Below are 20625 nucleotides of genomic sequence, written 5' to 3'. Positions count from 1 at the left end.
TATTTGCTTGTTAGGTGTGTTGCAAACATTTCCACCTGGGTCACTTGTATTTTTAATTTTCTTTCATGGTGTGTTTTGTCCAAAATTCTGAAATTTTTATGCCACCCAATTTTCCATCTTTTCTTGCATGACTTTGGCATTTTGAGCAATATGAACCACGAGGCAAAGGCTAAAACTTCTCTTTGTCTGGAAATTTCAAACCGTAGACATTTAATTTAGCATTTCTTTCTTAGGTGTTGTCCAATTAAGGCTTTTTATTGCTTTATCTTTGTTGTTGTTGCAGTAGGTAAGTGGACAATTTGGTCAATAGCTGTTTTGATTTTTACAGCAATACATCTCTGGTGGTTTTCGATGGTGTGGCTCTTTGTCTTAATTCTTCCAATGATTCTGTTGACTGCTGCCGTTTTGTTGAGTAGCTGTGGGGTTGTTACATTGTCCTTTATTTTCACATGAGGGAGACAGAAGATGTTAAATAGCACGTTGGCTCAGGTATGAGAGTCTGGGCTTGCAGAGAGACCAGCTTCAGGAAGACGTGAGGGACCAGCACCCGGGAAGCAGGTCTCAGGCCAAGGTTTGGGCTGCTGGAGGAGCAGAGCCTTTGAACGTATCACCATGTGGCATCAACACTGGGCAAGGGCTACACTGCAGAGGCTGCCCCAGGAACTTCCTTGGCTTTGCCTCAAGTCCATGGAGAGTACAAATGGACCTGCTTTGGTCTCCGTGGCTCACGGCGCATGCCATGTTGACCCACGAGTCCAACAGGGGCAAGTTCTGGCTCTTTTCTGGTGTCTTCGCCAGACCACACTGCCAGCTCTGGTCCTATGAAGCTCTTGTAGGGTCTGGGTCTCTTTGGAGTCCCCAGGGAACTGGAGCCTCCCAGCAGCAAGGTGTGGATCTGGACCTGGGAGTCACAGATCCTGAGTCAAGTTCTAGACTAACTTGATTCTGTGCAGTTGACCTTCTTGAAGGCCACATAACTTTCACCGCTCAACAATTCCCTCTGTTTTATTAGTTCTGATCATAAGCCTAGTTACATGAGTAAGGCACTGTGGAATGGCTATCTGTTAGCAAGTTCTAGAGATTCCCATGGTGGTGAATGATGAAACTCTTAACCCTACCTGCCTCCTTTGATGTCTTCCCAACTTAGTAAGCTCATGAGCATGGGGAGTGAGCAAGTTAGCAGAGCTAATCACCCAACACTCATAGTTGATTGCATCACAGGGCTTGAGAATTGGAATCTGGACTAAAGGTTCTTTTAAAATTTTTTCCGTGTCTTAAGAAATTTGGCCTTCTGAGTACATTCTGGAACTCAGTTTAAGCCAAGGTTAATGATGTGCATCACTGTCACTGTTCTCCACGGAAACACAACATTCACAGAGTCTGGTGACTGGATTGCTTTTTATAGCTGGTGTCAATATTGCTAGTCTGCTCAGGTCAAGCCAGGCTACCAGGTAACCATGATGTCCACCCTCCATTTTGAGATAAAAGTTCTGGTCCTTTTCATCCGCAGATGGACCCTCTGCTCTTGGATGATGAACTCCCATGTTTCATATCTCCTCTTATCACCATCACTCAGTGCTGTGCTTTGGGTAAGGTTTGCATGTGTGCCTCCCCCGCTCAGAGGTTGATGTGCTGGGGGTTTGGTTCCCAGTGTGTGATCTTGGGAGGTGTTGGGACCTTTTGGGGGAGGGCCAAAAGGGAGCCAATTGGGTCACTGGGAGCAATGACCTAGAAGGGATTTGATAGTTCTGGGGCCCTCTGTTTGTTTCAGTGAGTGTTGTTAGAAAAAAAGCAAGGCTGGTCCCCTCCATTTTGGCTTTCTGTCTTGCACACTATTGCTTTCACAGCTTCTTCCACTGTTGACACCATTCACCTGAGGCCTTCACCAAAGGCTGAGTCCATGGGACCACCTTGGACTTTCAGCTTCCAAAAATGTGAGCTAAATTAATTTTTTTCTTTATAAAGTACTCACCCTCAAACATTTTGTTATGGCAATAGAAAACGGAAACATTCATTCCTATTCCCTTTAATTTCTCTTATACTCTTTCACATTAAAGTTTAAACTAGGAACCTCAGAATGGATGCCTAGGGCTGAGAAATCTGGGAAAAGCTATATTCCCTGAATGCTAGGAAGCTATTGAAAGGAGAAGGTCATATGAAATAAGAGGCTGAGGCTCAGGAGGATACATATATATATATATATATATATCACCAGACTATATGGGCTTTTGCAATCTTCACCTGGGCACGAAAAGTTCAAATTATGCCCACGGGCTTTTGAATCAATGAAAATCTGTCCTTTGGGTCCTGCAAGCATCTCCTGGTTGATCCCCGCCCTATGCCATCTACCAGATGGCATGGGGTCTGAGAACCGGAGGTAGAGGATCCTCCTCCCTGGGATCCAGGTATTGATCCTATAAGAGCACTCACTTAGGCTCCTGGGTACTTTGCTCCGGCCCGTGGCCTTACATCCGGGATCCCACAGCCTGCCCTTTTTACCTTTAGCCCTCCAACGTATGATGACGTGATTCCTTGAACTCAGTTACATTTGTCTGCAATTCCAAGTGCAGGTTCTCTCTTCCAGATTGGATCCCAAGGAAACAGAGACCCAGGGGGATTTGGAAGCCAGATGATGGGATTTTTAAGCTGCTGTCCTGTGGTGAGTGCCCCAAGAAAGGGGATATGTTGACTGAGGCTGAATGGCGGGAATGTTCAGCTGGGCGGAGGGGAATCCAGAGAGTGACACTGCTGAAGCCTGACTTTACACAGGCATGTGTCTGAATTCATTGTCACGCTCTCCCATGGTAATTGATCCACCAAACTGGTAGGATCGGGCCTCATCAGGAAAAGGTGGTGTTCCTCCATGGGCAGGGAGGAGAGGCGGGATAACTAGTGGGACAAGCTGGGCAAGGAGGCTCTTCTGGGACCTAAGGGACTAGCCTGGCTGTAGAGGGCCAGGCTCCCAGGGCCAGGGCATGAAGATGTGTTCCTGCTGGGGCCTGGAGATCCAGTCTTGCCCACAGGGTGACAAGGTAACTTGGAGCACAGAGTTGGGTGGACCCTTTGTCTTGTGTAGTCAAAGACTGAGATTCAAAGGCAGCAGAAGGTGAAAACCAAGTCTAACAATGTCTTAAAACAAACCCAAGTAAAGCTCCCGTAGCTGGGAGGGGACTCGGGAGGGTGGTCAGTGGATGGCTACTGTCTAGGGCTTACGTGGATCCATAGGTTTGGGGAAGCCAGCCCCCTGCCCCATCCTGGATAAGACACTTGGTGTCCACAAGGCCTTCAGGCAGCCTCCTGTCCAGTCCAGGTATTGATCAGGCACTTTTCCTTCTTTGGAGAGGCCAGGGACTCCGGGTCACATGTGTCCCGATTTCCTATGGACTGCAGGCCACGGGTGTCTCTATTTAAAAATAACTTGCAAGTTTCTCAGCAGAGGCCTGCAGTGGCTGTGCGGTGCTGCTCAGGAGGTCACCTGGGGACCATTCTTCTATCTGCCCAGCCTCATTTCTCCCTTGACATCAGCACAGCAGCAGGGCTAAGCTCCAGGGAAGTCCCTTAGGCTCCCCTTTTTTGGGAAACCTGGGGTCTGTCATCGTCTCTGCTTCCCGGTGGCAGCCACGTGGGTACAGCGTCTGTTTCTCAGGGAACCCAGACGAGTCACACTCTTGCTGTCCTGAGTGTGACTTCAGTGGACCTCTCTGACCTTCTGGCAGGAGGAACTGGATTTCTTTCATGCTTTGCATTTGTCACACCCACCAAAGGAACCGGAGCCTCCCTCTCTGCTCATCCAAACAGATGACCCCGGCTTGGCAGGAGGCTGTCACTGCTCTGGGAAGCTTCGCGAGCCATGACCTGGTGCCCTGGACTTTTGGTAAGGGCTCTTCCACACAGGTGCCACCCACAGCTGGAAGGTCTCTAACTCCAGAGCCTCTGTGTTGGGGGTTAGTGAAGGGATGGGGTGTGCCAGGGTGGCTCTGAGCCTTGTCCTGGGCAGGGCTCACTGCCTGTCCTTGGGGAGTTTGTGAGCAGAATTGCCCTGGCATGGGGCTCCCCTGGTCCCTAGAAATGGAAGCCAGTGAGTGGGAAGGATCTCCAGGAGGAGACACCAGCATCAGGGCCTGTGGGAGTTCAAGGTCAAGGGTCATGTCTGGAGGGAGGGAAGGTTGTTGGCCGGGGCGCTGGGTGGAGGGAGATGCTGCCAGCTCCCCTCCCTGAGGCGGCTGTGAACTCTGGTCCCAGAAGGTGGCCCATCTGACCAGAGTGCCATCTCAGGTCAGGCAGCCGGCTCCCAGTGGAGAACGAGTGTCTGAGGTACCAGTGTCCTGGGGAGGTCCTGTGGCTGTTCCTGAGGTCACTGTCACTGTCCCTGCAGGGCCTGGCTGACACAACACCACCATGATGGACCCTGAGAGACAAGTTTATGGGACAGGTGAGTTGGGATGGGGTGCTTGAGGCCCAGACCACCAGCAATCACCTCTGTATCCTCCAGACACCCTAACATTTCTGTCCCTCCCTGTGTGTGGCCCTTACCACATGGCCCTTCCTGCCACTGGGGCCAGGGGATTCTGGAGGCAGGGGACCACTGCTCATCAGTGCTGGGTTGGCCCCAGCCAACCAAGCAACAGCCACCAAGAGTGACCAGGTCTTGACACCAGGTACTGGGGCTGCTCTCCTCACCAGAGCCCACAGCTCTGCTGGCAAGGCTGGGAGGTGAGTCACATGAGTGTGGCCTGTTTGGGGGTGTAACCCCTGCTCCTCCTTATGGAAGTCCAGACTGGGTGGTCTTTCTTTTAGAGTCAAGAAAGCAGCCTTCATTTTCACGTTCCTTCATTGATTTTCCCCCATCCCAACGGCAGCACTTAGGCCTCAGACTTGGGAGGTGTCTGATTGGGATCAGCAGGTGTGGGTCCTGCAGGGAGAGACTCTGGTGATGGTTCCACTGAGCAGCAATGTGACTCCGGGTGAGTGGTCCACTGTGCTGACCTGCCCCTCACCCCATGGCCTTTTGTCAAAGTGTGAGGACAGACAGCCCGTAGCCCAGGGGGGTGACTGTATTTAATGACATGTGTTCTGAAGGAGCCAGAGGAGAGGACTCGACTGCTGTCACCACAAAGAAATGATCAATGTACCGGGAGGGATGTACTCATCACCTGATCATGTCACTACTGCATGCTGTGCACATGTATGGAGTTGTCATATGGCACCCCATAAATATGTACCATTAGTATGTGTCCAAAAGTGTGGCTTTCAGTGGGCTCATCTGGAAGAGGCAGGACTTCATACCGATCTGGCAAGAAAGCAGGGTGCGGAGCCCCTAGGGCTTGGGAGAGCCACCTTCAGGGATCTGAGGTAGCTGATCTGTCCTGTGCAAGAGGAGTACCTTGTACTGTGTGACCTCAAGTGTCTTAAAGGGACTAAGTGGGGACATCCACAGGAAGGCAAATTTCAGCACCGCCTGAGACAGAGCTTGCTAGTGGACAAAGCTCTCCGAGAATCAGAGGAGTGGCCTGGGATAGGAGACGGCCATCTCCAGATGTTCAAGTGCAAGTGTCCCAGTCTCAAGGGCAGGGTTGGCATCTGAGTCTCTGTTTGCTCCAGCTTCTAGGTTAGGGACTGCCACATGGGATGAGTGGGTGGTGAATGACGGGCAAAGGACGGATGCAGTGGTTGACAAATGGTGGCTCTGGTGTGGCCGACCACCATTTCTCAGTCTGGAAGAACTGTAAGAACCATTCATTTTTCCAAACTTCAAAAGGAAACCGATGCCTGTCCTCTGCTTGTCTTTACAGCCACTGTCACTATCCTCCCATGCAAGTACCCTGAGTCCCTCAGGGCCGAGGGGTTCCCATCTACTTGGGCACCCAGGATCCAGACATGTGTCTGTTTTGTGAGGAGGTGGACCGATGGCCCAGGCTGTGGCTGAAGGTGAGGGGCAGACAGAAATGACAGTTTAAACAGCCAATGTTTCTTTATGAGAATTTTATTGGGTAAAAGGTTTTAATTTTAGAATCAAAGCAGAAGTTCCCATTCTCTTGAGCCTATTGATTCCTAGCTCCTGAGTTTCACGTGTGCGACAGCACTTCCTGTAGTGTCTCCACCCCTTCTCCTTGAGGATCCCTCTTCAATCTCCAATGTTCTCCGTATTTCCCAAGTGTCCTCTGTCTGGTTGTGCCATCTTTCTCCTCTTGGACCTCCCGTCTACCCATCCTTGGGAAGCACATTCCACAGTGTGACACAATGAGGAAGTCACCCGAGGATGCTCTCCTCTGATGTCCCTGTCAACTGGTGACACGTGCTGTACTTTTAAAGATGAGGGTAATGAAATTAGGGGTGCTGATGAGAACCAGGGCACAGACTGAGCGAGGCTGGCGGGGCACAGGGAGCAGGCAGCTGCTGGAGGGGCACCTGAGCTGGCACCCTGGAAGGGCCGATGCCCGGTCCTAAGCAGGCCGGGAGGTGGACGCCCTGAACCCGGGCTGTGGGTGATGACTCCCATCATCTCAGTGAGCAGGGAGCTGATGGGGGGAGGAAGAGGTATGGTCTAAAATGAGAAGGCGTCTTCCATTTGTGAAGTAGCAGATCCCTGCTGAGCAGGATGCCAGGCGTTGCCACATATCGAGGACCAGTGACACTCAGGCCTGGCGATTCTCGAGGGGTCCCTCGGCTAAGTTTAGCTGGTGACATGATAATGAGGAAAGAGACCCAGGAATGAGATGAGGTGGGAGAGGGTGGGATTCCAGTTACTCTGGCCAGGATGTTCAGTGAGCTCTCCCTAAGAGCAGGCCTCGGAGCTGACACCTGAGTCCCAGGAAGTAGCCCGCCGGGCAGGTGTGGGGGCAGAGGGTCCAGGCAGGGGACATCAGGATCCTGGGCGGGCACACCTCGACATCCCTGAGCGAAAGGCAGAAGGCAGGTGTAGCTGGAGCAGATCAGCATTGGCGGAGAGGTCAGAGGTAGGGTAGAGGGGCAGGCGAGGGCCGGGTAGTTTAGACAGGCTTCCTGTGGATTTCATGGTAAGTACAACAAAACATCATGCAAGAAGTTTAAGCCAAAAGACAGCATGAGTTTACTTATTGTCCTTATTTCAGTTTAAAGCTTGCTCAGGTGCTTTGTGGAGAATGGCTGAGAGGAAATGGAGTAGATTCCAGGAGAACAGTTAGGAGGTCACCGTAATCATCCTGGCCAGAGGTGGCGATGTCCTGGTCAGCAGTGTGGGCAGGGGTGGGGAGCACCAGAAGCAGCTCAGTTTTGGAGTGTTTGGAAGTAGAGTCCACAGGCTGTGGTATGTATGTTGGGAGGGAGGTCAAAGGAGAGATATCAAGGTTGACTCCTAGGTATTCTGCCACCCAGAGAGTTGGCTGAATGATGGAAAGTCATTACCAGAGTAAAGGAATCCCATTGAGAACTCCCTACTCAGGGTGGAAGATGCTGGAATTCTGAACCATTCCTGGGTCTCTCTTGAGGTCTTACACATGCATAATTTAATTAAAAAGCTTATTTTACCTAAATATTCAATAAATGCCCATAGAAACGTACACACATATGACATGATTTCTAAATGCAACAGAGAAGGCGTTTTCTGATGGCTGTGTCTCCCTCACGTGCAAGTTCTCTGATTTATTTGACCCCATATCTTTCGTGTGTGACCTTTCTCCTGTGCTCAGCTATTGACATGAGACACACTCCCGCAGCCTGGCTGTCCTTTGCTGGGACAGTTGCTTTTTTTAGGTGCTGCTCTCACCATTGGGCTTTGGTAAATGAGGTCATTAGCCAACTTTGCAAATTTGCATCTTTGTCCCTCAGTCTCTTGTGCAAGAAGAGCTCCAACTCATCATCCAAGGGCGGCCACCAGTTCGTAGACCTGACCCTTGTTTCCTTGCTCTGGACTTGAGGGTGGGGTTGGGAAGGTGAGATTCCACTTGGAGACTCTGCTGCTCTCGGAAACTTACCTTTCCAGTCCTGATCACAGGTGGGGAAGGCTTTCTTGAACTTTGAGATGTTTATTGGTTACTTGGAACATTTCAAGCAACTTCCTTTTCTCTTCTTGGCTGTTCTGCCCCACCTTTCAGGAGCAGAATATCTTGGATCTATACAACCAGGTGGGGCCCGTGAGACCCTTCCTTTTTTACCACTCCCGGGATGGGAATACCTCCAGCTTCGAGTCCGTGGCCTTCCCAGGCTGGCTCATCGCCTCCTCCCAGGTTGGCCAGCCCATCTTCCTCACTTCCGACCTGGGGACCACCAACAACACTAACTTCTATTTGAATTTAAAGGCTTGAACTCAGCGTAGAGGTGGCCGCTTGCTCAGAGGCCTTTGTCTTTCATATTTTGAGCTCCCAGCAGGACTTTGTGTCTCCTCACTGCTGCTCCGTGCCAGCGCGAGAGGTGAGCTAGCTGCTGTCATCAGCTCATTTTATGGAGGAAGAAGCGCTGACCTCGTGGCCACTGAAGAGCAGTCTGTGACTCAGAGCAGGCAGCTAGGGCTGAAGGCTCCTCTCTAAAAGAAGCTACCCAGCGTGTCACCTGAGAAGTGGTGCGTGGTGTCACGGTGTGTGAGACCATGGGAGGCCCTGCGAGGAGTGACACCCTCCTTTTCAGGTGATTGGCCTGCTCCACGCCTGATTTTCACCCACTTGCCATAGCAGACGTTCTTGCATTGAGCAGCAGGAGAGCCAGGCTAACTTTCACTGAGAAACGGGATTCTTTGGACCTTTAGCCATGGGGAACCTTACAGAAGGATGAACACACCAGGAGAAGGGCTTTTGGACTCTGGGAGGAATGAACAGTGCTCCGGTGATTAGAACTGTCACATTGTGCTGAAGCACGAGGGTGGCTTTTTATTTTTATTTTTATTTTTTAATGGTCATTCCATGAAACTGGACCCAAAGACACTGCCAGGTGCCTCAGGAATGACAGAGCATGGGGCAGAAGATGCTGTCCCTCACTGAACACAGTGACTACAGTCAATAAGTCATGTCAATAAACATGAACGTTTGCTGCTGAGACTCTTTTAAAGGTTTTAAGATTCTTACCCAAACAACACACCTCTGTGGTTAAAGGCCCCGTCCTCCACCCCATCCTCCGCCCTGTCCTGCACGCACCCGGCAGCTTCCATTTGGCCACTTTTTCTGCCGTTTTTCTTCCATTTCAAGAATTCGCAGTTTTTGACACTCTCTTTCCTACTCGATGGATGGCATTTGCATCTCTACAAAAATTTCAAGCTCTTTATCTGTTTTCTACAAAGAAATAAATCCCAAGTGGCAAGACCAGAGTAGCTGCACTTACAGGCGTTGAGACGCCCTTGGAGGCGCCTGGGAGGTCAGGCCTTCTTTTTCAGGATTTGGATAATTTTTATGAATCTCTTCCTCTCCTTCAGCCTTTTCGTTTGTTGGGCGAGGGAAGGGAGGTACACAGAGTGCATGGGTTTGCTGAGGGGCACTGCATTTCATGGAACTGGAGGAATGGCAGGCTCGAGGCTGGGTCTTTAGAGTGCTGTGTGCTGGAATTGGGGGGAGGATTGTGAATCGTGAGAAATCAGCAACAGTGACCCCAGCAGGGCACCAGAGCCAAGTCTGAGCCTCCTCACTCCCTCCATTGGGTTTGCCCTTAATTTGCAAATTTTCAGCAGATGATCCATCAAATGGAATCTCTGGCCTCCCAGACACCCTGATGGAATGATGTAATCAGTGGAATGTACTAATTGCACGCTGTATTTCTAAACCCAACATAGCATCTGACTCCCCTGGGTGGTGCACTAAAACCCCAGGGACCCACACACCTCATTAAAAAGCCTCTTCTAGAAACTGGCATTTATCAACTTCAAGGTGGGCCTCAGAATTAACATTTTCCCTGGGACACTAGGGAATACTGACTGATGGACCAAACTTGGGAAATACTTTCCTGGGTTATTCCAGTGGAATTTCATGGGCAAAAAGACTTTGATTAATCATGCTTGGGATAATCTGTGAAATCAAGAGATACTTACATATACGTCTTGCTCATTTTGTTGGTATTTACTTCTCTAAGGATTTTTTCCCCTCTTGAGTGATTGAAAAGTGAATTGAACAAAATGACTCAAATTAAAAAGCCACCAAGTAAAATTTCATAACATTCCAAAGCTAGAAAGAACCCAAGCTTCCATGAACAGTGAATGGATAAATCAGTAGTGTGTATTCAATGTTGCTTAACAACAAAAGGAAATTGATTACTCATAGAGATTCAACCAGGTGAGTGTAAAAAATATTGAAGATGCCAGACGCAAATGGTATCTACTGCATATTTACTTCTAAAAAGTTCAAGAATGGGCAGCATTCATCTTTTATGATAAAAATCGGATGTGGTTGTGTTGTGAAGGGAGGAGGCAGAAGATTCTAAAAGCTGCCACTGAGATGACCCTGGTCACATCCAAGCCAGCTAGAAGCCACGTGGCTCAGCTTTCCTCTATAGCAGCACAGAAAGCCCCAAGTCATAGGAGCAATGCTTCCCAGTTAGTGAAGGGAAATAAATAATTTCTAGCAAACAATTCTGTTGACTAAGTATGAGTGGAGTAAACCTGTTTTTACGATTTGTTTTCATACACATTACTTGAGAAGCTGCTGGAGAATGAGCTCTGCCCATTTCTGAAGTTTAAGTGAAGAAAAGCAAAAGAGAAATAATGTGGACTCCTGCAGCTGGGACTCCCTCCATGGAGATGCTGGGGGCCTGCATCCTGAGGGCACTGGGACACCCCCAGGCAGCCAGGCAGTGCGATGCTGTTGGAGGGTCCAGGGCAAGTGGCTAGGCTGGTGGCAGGCCTGCGTGTTAGGAGGAATTGACGGGGGTGGGGGATGTGGGGGATGATGAATTCTGTAGAAAAGCAAGTGCAAATTAAGAACAACAAAGACTAGATGGTTCTTCATTCCAAAGAAACATTAGATCATGCAGAAGAGGAAGTAGAGTCCCAGCCTACCATGTGGCCTAACAATTGCAATAATAATATAAACTCTGTAAGGTTATTCTAAACCTAGAAGACCCTAAAAGTTCCACCAGAAAATTTTTGGAACTATTAAATGAATTCAACAAAGTAGCAGAATATAAAATCAACACCTGGAGGCTGGGGTTGTGGTTCAGTGGTAGTGCACTTGACTAGCATGCCCGAGGCACTGGGTTTGATTCTCAGTACCACATAAAAATAGAATAAAGGTCCATCAACAACTAAAAAATATTTAAAAAATCAACACCCATAAATCAAATGCAATTCTGCATATCAGTGACAAATCCTCAGAAAGGGAAATGAGGAAAATTACCCTATCTACAATAGCCTCAAAAACAAAACAAAGCAAAACAAAACAACCTTGGGAATCAACTTAACGAAAGTGGTGAAAGATCTATATAATGAAAATTACAGAACCCTAAAGAAAGAAATCAGAGAAGACCTTAGAAGATGGAAAATTCTACCTTGCTCTTGGATAGGCAGAATTAGCATTATCAAAATGACCGTACTAACAAAAGCACTATCATATTTAATGCAATTTCAATCAAAATCCCAATGACATTCCTCATAGAAATAGAAAAAGCAGTCATGAAATTCACCTGGAAAAAATAAGAGACCCAGAATAGCTAAAGCAATCTTTAGCAGGAAGGGTGAAGCAGGTAGCATTACTATACCAGACCTCAAACTATACTACAGAGCAATAGTAATAAGAACAGCATGATATTAGCACCAAAACAGGCTGGTAGGCCAATGGTACAGAATAGAGGATACAGAGACTAACCCAAAAAATTACAATTATCTCATACTAGACAAAGGTGCCAAAAACATGCAATGGAGAAAAGATAGATCTTCAACAAATGGTGCTGGGAAAACTGGAAATCCATATGCAACAAAATAAAATTAAATCCCTATCTCTCACCATGCACAAAACTCAATTCAAAATGGATCAAGGACCTAGGAATTAAATAAGAGACTCCGCATCTAATAGGAAAAAAAAAAGTAGGCCCTAATCTTCATCATGTGGAATTAGGCCCCAACTTCCTTAATAAGACTCTTGTGAGACAAGAATTAAAATCAAGAATCAATAAATGGAATGGACTCAGACTAAAAAGTTTCTTAGCAAAAGAAACAAACTGTGAGGTGAATAGAGAGCCTACATCTTGGGAGCAAATCTTTACCCCTCACACATCAATCAGATAGAGCACTAATCACTAGCATATATAAAGAACTCAAAAAGCTAAACACCAAAACTACAAATAACAAAATCAATAAATGGGCCAAGGACCTGAACAGACGCTTCACAGAAGTGAAAAAATGTTCATCATCACTAGCAATTAGATAAATGCAAATCAAAACTACTCTAAGATATCACCTCACTCCAGTCAGAAAGTCAACTATTATAAAGACAAATAATAATAAGTGTTGGCGAGGATGTGGGGGAAAAGGAACACTCATACACTGCTGGTGGGACTGCAAATTGGTGCAGCTAATCTGGAAAGCAGGATGGAGATTTCTTGGAAAATTGGGAATGGAACTACCATTTGACCCAGCTATCCCTCTCCTTGGTCTATACCCAAAAGACTTAAAAACAGCATACTACAGGGACACAGCCACATCAATGTTTATAGCAGCACAATTCACAATTGCATGCAGATTTTCAAAAAGTTGCAAGACGTGAATGAAGGAATGAGGTTATAATAAACACTCCATATGCAATAGCTATTATGTAATTTTTATTATTTTTAAGAAAATTCAGTAAGTTTAAGTTTCTTTAGGACCTGTGTTGTTTCTGTGGTTTAAAACATTGAGGAGGTATGAAGCAATATTTATAACAGTATACCTGGGGTCTGGATAAAAGGAGCTAACACGAATCATCCCCTAGACGAAGAAGCAGACCCAGGACCTTGGGGAGCCCTGTCTGTCTCTCCTCCTACACATTCTTCTAACTCCCTGCCGAGGAACTGCCAAACTGAGTTGGATGAGCCATTCCCTTGCAGTTAGTTGTGGTCCTACCTTCTGTGATAGTCTTATCACATGAGTATGGGTCCCGAAAACGGGTCCTGTTCAGTCTGCACGTGTGAGCACTTTAAATGAAATCACAGTATATGTGCATTCATTCACCTCTTCTTCACGCTCCTGGGATTCATTCAGGTGACGTGTCCTGTCAGTTTGGGAGCTTTTCAGAGAAGATGCCAAGAGGAGTGCCCAGGAAGGACCAGGGAGGGACAGGGCAGGAAGGGAGGGTGCACTGGCACCAGTGACAGAGGAGTGAGAAGGAAGGAGGGTGGGAGGAAGAGCCCTGGACTGCGGCAGCTGTGACAGCCCCCAGGACGTCCCCAGTGGGCAACGGAGCCCCCAGCCACATCTGGCTGCAGAGGCATTCCCGTCGGCAGGAATTCCTGGCACTGGACCACCAGGTGCCCTCCCTCAGCCCCTGGCTGGGAGCAGCAAGCGGGAGAGGAGCCTCTGTGGGAGCCTGAGGCAGCCAAGACTGTGCAGTGGAGGCGGTCTTCCTGCTCTTCTCCTAGTAGCAGACCCCACCTCCTCTCCAGAACCAGGGATTGAACCCAGGGCGCTCTGCCGTGAGCTACATCTCCAGCCCTTGATTAACATTTGGTTTTGAAACAGGGTCTTACTAAGTTCCTGAAGCTGGTCTCGAACTTGTGATCCTCCTGCCTCCCAAGTGGCTGCACCCATTTCTCCAGCTGAGCCCACGGCTTGCTCCCATCCTCTCCCTTCTAAATCCCCTCCCCCCATCCTCAGCTGTCAGGTGGCAGGCTTTAGTGACTTTCCTGGTCATGCAGTCAAAACCTTAATTCTTGAGGATCGTAGCTATTTGGTATCATATCCATCTGTTGAGAGTTGCTACACGTGTTCATTCAGGTTACATATAGGAAGTGGGACACCAAGAGGTGACATGGTTTTCACAATGGTGGCACCACATCCACCGTGCCCTCAATGTGAAAGCAGCTCTGTTGCCTCCTCATTTGGCATCCTGCAGGATGGCATTCCAGCATCCCAGGGCACTGGCACCTACCTGGACCTCGGGTGTACCTCAGGAGCCCATCCAATGGGCTGTCAATTTGGATGCTTCGGGACTGACCAGTGGGCCCAGGCAAGTAGTAGAGCAGGCTCATGCAGGCCTGAGGCAGCCAATGGCAACATTTTTAGGATTTTGGTCGAGTCTGTGGGTAGTTTGAAATCGCCCATACTGGAAGTATTCACACTGTGGAAATTGCCAAACACCACACATCGGGGCTTTGTTTTGGTTTGCTTTCTGGAAAGCCAGTTATTATAGATTCTCTGGCACTCCACAGACTGGAGTCAGCAGCCACACGGCTCTTCCTTCCCTGGAGGGGGAGTTCCTTGGACACATGCTGTGTTGTTTGGGAGCCCCCTGGTTGGAAGTTATATGGGATTCATGGTCCATGAATTGAGACAGTGGCAGTCTCAGGAGGCAGGAAAGGTCAGCCCACACTCAGAATAGGAATCCATTTCTGTGAGGATAAGTTGCTCTCCTTCTTAGAAGGATGTGGCTTGGTACAGCCAGCTGCTTCCACAGTGTTAGCTGGCCTCCTGGAGGACGGCTGCCTTGTTGGGGGCCAGCATTGGCCTCTGCTGCCAGCAGGTGAGTCATCCTTGGCCAGTGGGAGTGTATTCCATTAGACCCACGAGCAGCCCCACCCCCACCACCGTCGCTCATGCTACCAGTTCTGGGGCAGCTGAAGACCACTTCAGCTGTGCATTCAGTGGCCTTCCAGTGCTCCACCAGGAGGGCCTGACGTTTGGCTGACATCAACCAGCAGTCATCTTGTCAGCTTGAGCTTTCCTGCGAGAGTTAGCATATGATATGAGTTCACACTGTGTGCCCACTCCCTTATGTCCATCCACGTGCTCTGCTCCATGCCATCTTGTCTTTCAGGCTCCTGACAAGCTGGGCACTGTCTGGGAACCTGTATGCATTTCCCCCTTGGGCCACTTTATTTCCATACCAAGTGAATGACCAGTGGCACTATTTGTAGATTTGCCCGTTAAAGATATTTCCGTTTCATGGTCTTTCAAGGTCACCCCAACTAGCCTGTGAGGCTGTGAAGCAGATGCTATTAACTTCTGGCTGACATCCCCACATTGAAGTGACTGCATACAGACCCTTTCTCACCTCTTTCAGCTGGAAGTGTGGCACAATGTGACCATAGGTTGAAGCTGAGGGAAGGACACTGGTGCAACGTGGTGGGTGAGGTGGGCATCTGGGCTAACTGCTCATGCTTCACATACATGCTGTCCCTGCAAGGCCCAGTTCTGGAGGCTTCCTTCTTACTTTGTAATTTGATGTTTTGAAAGGACTCACCATAATGGACAATTCTAATAATTTCTTGGTTCCTTATTATGCATGTGTTCTGTCACCACCAGGGCCCAGGAGTCGATCAAGAACTATTTCTCAAAAAAATGTACACTTTTCTGCTATAGAGAATTCTTTGCTGGAAACATATTCATAGTTATTTCCTTAAGTCATCCTCTGCTCATGATGAATTTTGAGTTTCTGAGAACAACTTGACTTACCTTTAATCTGGAAAGAAATTTTGCAGAATAGAGTATGGAATGCAGCATTATAAGGTATCTGTCGTCTCCTGGTTTCCACTATTATAGTAGAGAAGTTAGCTGCCAGTCTTCTGCTTCCTTGAAGGAAATATCTTTTTATTTTTTTGCCACTTCTACTATTTAAGTTTTGTCTTTGGTCCTATAGAAATTTTATTCTGATGGGTTTATATGCACATTTCTTTTTATTATTGTACTTGGGATTTTTTTTTTTTTTTTTTTTTTTTTTTTTTAGTGTTTCTTGAACTTGTAGCTTGGCATCTTATAGCTTGGGTTTTAGGATGTGTCAGCCATTCCCTTTTCAAATAGTGATTCTGTCCCATTTGTCTTTTCTCCTATGACTCGAATCAATGTTCCAAACCTTCTCACTTAGTTCTCCAAATTCTCTCCACATTCTTTTATATTTTCCTGCATTCCTCTGTCTGGGACGCAATATGTGTTCTTCTCATTTACTTTCCAATTTACTAACTCTCTTCTGTGTGCTGCTGAATACAGTTATTTACTTTATTGATTTTTTTGTATTTATAGAAGTGCTCCTTGGCTTTTTCAGTCTGTCACTTTGCAAGGTTTTCTATTCAGAAAAAAACTTGTATGTTTGCCATTTGTTTCTTCAATGTGGTTAGGGTAGTAGTTTTAAGCTCAGTGCATAATCATTACAAACTCTGAAGATTGTGTGGGTATGCACCTGTTGTTTCCTTTTGTTTGTTTCTTTTCCTTTCTCCCTCTTTGGTTCTCTTTCTTATGATCTTATTTGCTTGTATGCCTGGTAATCTTTAACTACTTGTGACTGGTGCCCTTTAAAATCTGAGTGTTTCTGCCTTCCTCTAAAGAGGCTTTCTTTTGGCTTTTGATGGAATAAGTTTGGATTGCATTAAACAAAATAAAATTTGAGTTCCTGACTCAATGAACTTGTGAGTCCTGAGGTGAAAATCCCTGTGAGGGTGTGTCTACGGCCACAGCTTTCCAGTGATAGCTTCTTTGAATCTTTCCCCTTTGTTCTGTGCTGGGACAGCCCACTCCACAGTTCCCAGAACCCTGGAGAAAGGCAAAGGTGGGTCCAGATCTTGTGAGCCATCACGGTCCCAGTTCAGGCACACCCTGAGCCTTGACCTCTTTCTTGTGCTGGTGTGACTACATTACTGAGCATGAGTGTGTGCAGAACATACAGCAGTTTTGATGCTCCTTTGTTTCAGATCATGATTTCTTAGGTCTGGGTTGGGGCCTGAGATTTTGCATTTCTGACATGCTTCCAGATGATGCCAATGCCTCACCCACAGATCACACTTTGAGTCTCGAGGATGTGCACAATTGTGAAGGCTGCAAATCCTAAATATGAACATATCTTTCTAATATAAGCCTCTTACTTTTGCATCCTGAATACTATGTTAGTTTGGGTTGCTCCCAAGGCAGATTCTGGGTGTGGGGATCTCATTTGGGAGATGATCTCGGGAATGTCAATAAAGGGAATGCTAATAGTTACCATCATGGGTAACTGGTCCTGGGATCCCCATGGGCTGTCTGAGGAGCTCTCATATTGTCCCACCAGAGGACGGAGAGGCTGAGATATTTATCCACCAGTCCCTTCACCTATTGTCAGAAGTTGTCCATGCACCAGTAGACTGGTGCTGGGACCCACCAGAAAGGTTGGGAGACATCAACAGCATTGTCTCAGCTTCTCGTTGGGGAAGACCTGATGTCAGGCACTGCAGGCTCAGAGCACTGGGGCACCTGGCAGCCTGGCTCCCTTCCCCTGTAACAGCATAGTGACCAGGAGTCCACTGAGGGGGACAAGCCCCAGGAGCTGACCTTGCTGTGGGTGAGGCTCCTTTGGTGGAGAAGCGGCATGCATGGTAGCTTTGAGAAGCTGGAAGAGGGCCCACTGAGGTCGGCATTTGCCTGGTCTGAGATTGCCAGAAGATGAAGTGACCGTGGTCTAGGGCTGGCTAGCAGCTGTAGAGGTCTTGGGAGACCTATGCAACCTTGCAACCTTGCACCCGCTGGTGGATCCTGCTGTCAGGAATAACGTGGCTGCATGTCATTTGACATCACAAGAGGATAGTGATCTGCCCTGGGACAGTCCCATCATGTTCTTTTCCTCAAAGCCAGTTTCTGTGACACTATTTCCTGGTTGTTGGTCTTAAAGTCTCCTCCTTTTGTAGAAGGCTTGGATAAGTCATGACTATGCTACAATTGATATTTATTAATATAAATACTAAGCAAATCCCAGGACACCAGGAACTAGTGATTACCTAACCTGCCATGTAGTTCCGGCTCTAATGAGGCAGAACCTTCTTCCTTCCCTGGGTGGATAAAAGACCTGACCCTGGTGAAGCACCCAAGTGCAATAGAAGACACAACTCACAAAGTCAGGGACACAGGGTCCTGCATAAGCAGGGAACAATGATAGCCAGCCCCTGGGAAATCTGCTGACCTCTGCTTTCATCTTGCTTCTGTCCTGTTAGGAGTCTAGGCCCAGGTGGAGCAGGAGTCGTAGGTGTGACTGCTTCTGCTGAATCCAAGAAGCTAAGGAAGCCTGGTGCTTTCTGAGAGCACAGATTTTGACTGGGGTCTCTGTTGGGCAGCCCTCCAACCCTGGGTCACACTGTAGCTTGGGACTGATTCACTCAGCACAGAAACAGTTCTGGAGCTTAGCAGTTCTGAAGCAACACCACCATAATGGCCAAAGGTAAAGATCTTCACCAAAAGGCAAGGGCTTGGAAAGGGGGCACCCTGAATTCTCTGCTGCACACATTGACATTTTGACTTTCTCTTCAGCATTAGCCTCGGAAGTACCATCCAGGAGGTATGTTCAGGATCTCAACCACCGTGAGTGGGTTCTTCAGGACCAGATCCTCATGATAGTCCCAAGGAAGGAATGGATGGCTCCAAGTGAGTAGCCAAGGCCTGGTGCAGGCAGCCCCTTTGACCAGTGCTGCTGTGGACAGCCTTGCATTTCAGTGTTGGTATGGTTTCTGGGTCTCCAGAGAGAAGGCCCCCTGTGGCCAATGATGGACAGAGGGTGGTCCTGGGGTTGTCTGGGACTACAGGAACAAGTCCATGCAGGCTGAAGGGAGAGGATGGAAGACCTTCTCTGTGAAACTGCAAAGAGTTAGACCAAAGAGTTGGATCTACCAGAAGGTTCGATTTTGAATCCACCAGAGGCTGACTTTTATAAGGGAAGGAACTCCTCAGGGACAAGGGGGTGGCGAGGGACAGGGTGGCCACTCTGTAAGAGCTGGTCAGGCAATTGCAGCCTCTGCTGCTTTCAATCTCTGCACAGAGAGGCCATCTGTGGAAGGGGCGACGGATTCACACTTCTTGCATTGTTCCCAGTCACCATCACCTTGATGCCATGCGGACACCTGGAGACCCTTGAGAAGGACAGAGGGAAACCCATGTACCTAGGACTGTTGGAGCCCAATTGCTGCCTGTTTTGTAAAAAGGACCGGGAGCAACCAGTGTTGCAGCTTGAGGTAAGGACAGCAAGCAAGGGTCTACCGTTGCCCGACAGGGAGAAGATGCCCACCTGTCTTTCAAGGTGCTCATTTGAAGGAACCTGTGATTTTAGAATATTTCAGAAGACAGCTTGCTATTCTTATGCATGTTTATTTTTGGTTCTTTTGGGGTTGCCAAAGGTATTGTGAAAGGTATTGTGTATTGTGAAAGGATAAGAAACAAATGGTAGTGGTGTTTTGAATTCATTCGCTAAAATTACTCATTTTATTCTACAAAAGTGATTTAGCAGGGGGAGGGCTGAGCCTGGACGGGAGCTGATTGCATTCCATGCTTTTGTGATGACCTCAGGGTGTATCCTGGTGTTGTATGTGACTAAAAAGAATTTTTGGAAAAGGATTTTGACAAGGAGAAAGGCTCTTAAAGTGGTTTCTGACTCCAACACACACACACACACACACACACACACACACACACACACACACACACACATTCTCTCTCTCTCTCTCTCTCTCTCTCTCTCTCTCTCTCTCACTGGGTAAAATCACCAAGGACATTTTTAGCCAACCTATCACAAAGGGCATGACTTGATAAAAAAATTTTTTTTTGAAATTGTTTGCCATTTTAAGTAAACAAAGATAGGTCTCTAAAACAAATATTTCAATAATTGTGATTTTTCCCATTATTTTTAAAAAAGTATACCAGACACTCAATTCAATGATAAGATATGAGACAGTGGTTGTAAAATTAGGGATGATTTTGTTCCCTGGCTTCTGGGAAGAGCTCAGAAACAGTGATGGCCAGGCCAGTCCCCGGGGTCTTCATGATCCTCATTCCCTGGTGTGAAACCAAGCTCTCCAGGCCTGCATTAGAGACTGGGGATGCAAATGTAGATGGGCAATGCAATTATAGAAATACCAATCTGCAAGGAACATGGGACAGTTCCAGAGGTGACATTTCTCCTGGGGCCCTCTTCTTACTCTTCAGGAAAGAAGCATAATAGATCTGCATGCCGTCCGCGAGCCTGTGAAGCCCTTTCTCTTCTATCACAGTGAGACCGGCAGGACCTCGACCTTCGAGTCTGTGGCCTTCCCTGGCTGGTTCATTGCCGTCTGCTCCAAAGGAGACTGTCCACTCTTTATGACCCAGGAACTGGGAAAAACCTACCTCACCGACTTTGAGTTGATTAGACAGAATTGAGGTCAGCCTGGGGCTTGGGTTGATTTCCCCAGTCTAGTTCTAAAGTGCTTCTGACACAAACATTGTCATACCAACCCCTTCAAGAAGGAGAGGTAGAGTTGCCACTACTGGGCCCAGTTTTCAAGGATGGAAATCAGGATGAAGGGAAGAGAGACAGTACAACCTCAGCCTGGGATAGGAAGAGAGAATCAAAGGTTGGGTTTTCCATCCAAGGATTTCTGGATGCACCCCCCAATACATCCATGCAATGACCTAGGTTGCTTGGAAAATGACCAGGGGAAATCGAGGCCTTTACCACAGCCATACAGCTGATACACCAAGAGAATACATAAAGTTCTTCTTTATGTACTTGCTAGTGATGCTCCAACCAAGAAATGAGGATGGAACTCTTTTGCCTTAAA

General features: G+C 47.7%; 1 protein-coding gene, 1 long non-coding RNA gene and 1 pseudogene across 2 annotated transcripts; all 3 read left to right on the top strand.

Moving 5' to 3' along the window:
• Positions 1-1507: 1507 nt before the first annotated feature.
• Positions 1508-2660, top strand: LOC144250928 (uncharacterized). Its single transcript, XR_013342609.1, has 3 exons — positions 1508-1589; positions 1848-1934; positions 2585-2660. It is a non-coding gene; the product is annotated as an uncharacterized LOC144250928 (long non-coding RNA).
• Positions 2661-4378: 1718 nt separating this feature from the next.
• On the top strand, positions 4379-20231 carry LOC144251187 (interleukin-36 alpha-like). Its single transcript, XM_077794255.1, has 5 exons — positions 4379-4432; positions 18034-18257; positions 18347-18460; positions 18905-19044; positions 20012-20231. The coding sequence occupies exons 2-5, from the start codon at positions 18248-18250 to the stop codon at positions 20222-20224; spliced, it is 477 nt and encodes a 158-aa protein (XP_077650381.1). The 5' UTR covers positions 4379-4432; positions 18034-18247; the 3' UTR covers positions 20225-20231.
• Positions 4399-8282, top strand: LOC113178296 (interleukin-36 gamma-like; annotated as a pseudogene).
• Positions 20232-20625: the final 394 nt, after the last annotated feature.

Source organism: Urocitellus parryii, chromosome Y (genome assembly GCF_045843805.1).
Source record: "Urocitellus parryii isolate mUroPar1 chromosome Y, mUroPar1.hap1, whole genome shotgun sequence".
Lineage (NCBI taxonomy): Eukaryota > Metazoa > Chordata > Mammalia > Rodentia > Sciuridae > Urocitellus > Urocitellus parryii.
The sequence above is the reverse complement of the archived record's forward strand: the minus strand, read 5'-3'. Positions and strand labels throughout refer to the sequence as shown.

Bases quoted from the DNA above. Each gene is read 5' to 3' on its own strand.
- LOC144251187 (XM_077794255.1), top strand. The intron at 18,461-18,904 runs GTGAGTAGCCAA...CATTGTTCCCAG, and splicing joins GAAGGAATGGATGGCTCCAA to TCACCATCACCTTGATGCCA. The intron at 19,045-20,011 runs GTAAGGACAGCA...CTTACTCTTCAG, and splicing joins AACCAGTGTTGCAGCTTGAG to GAAAGAAGCATAATAGATCT.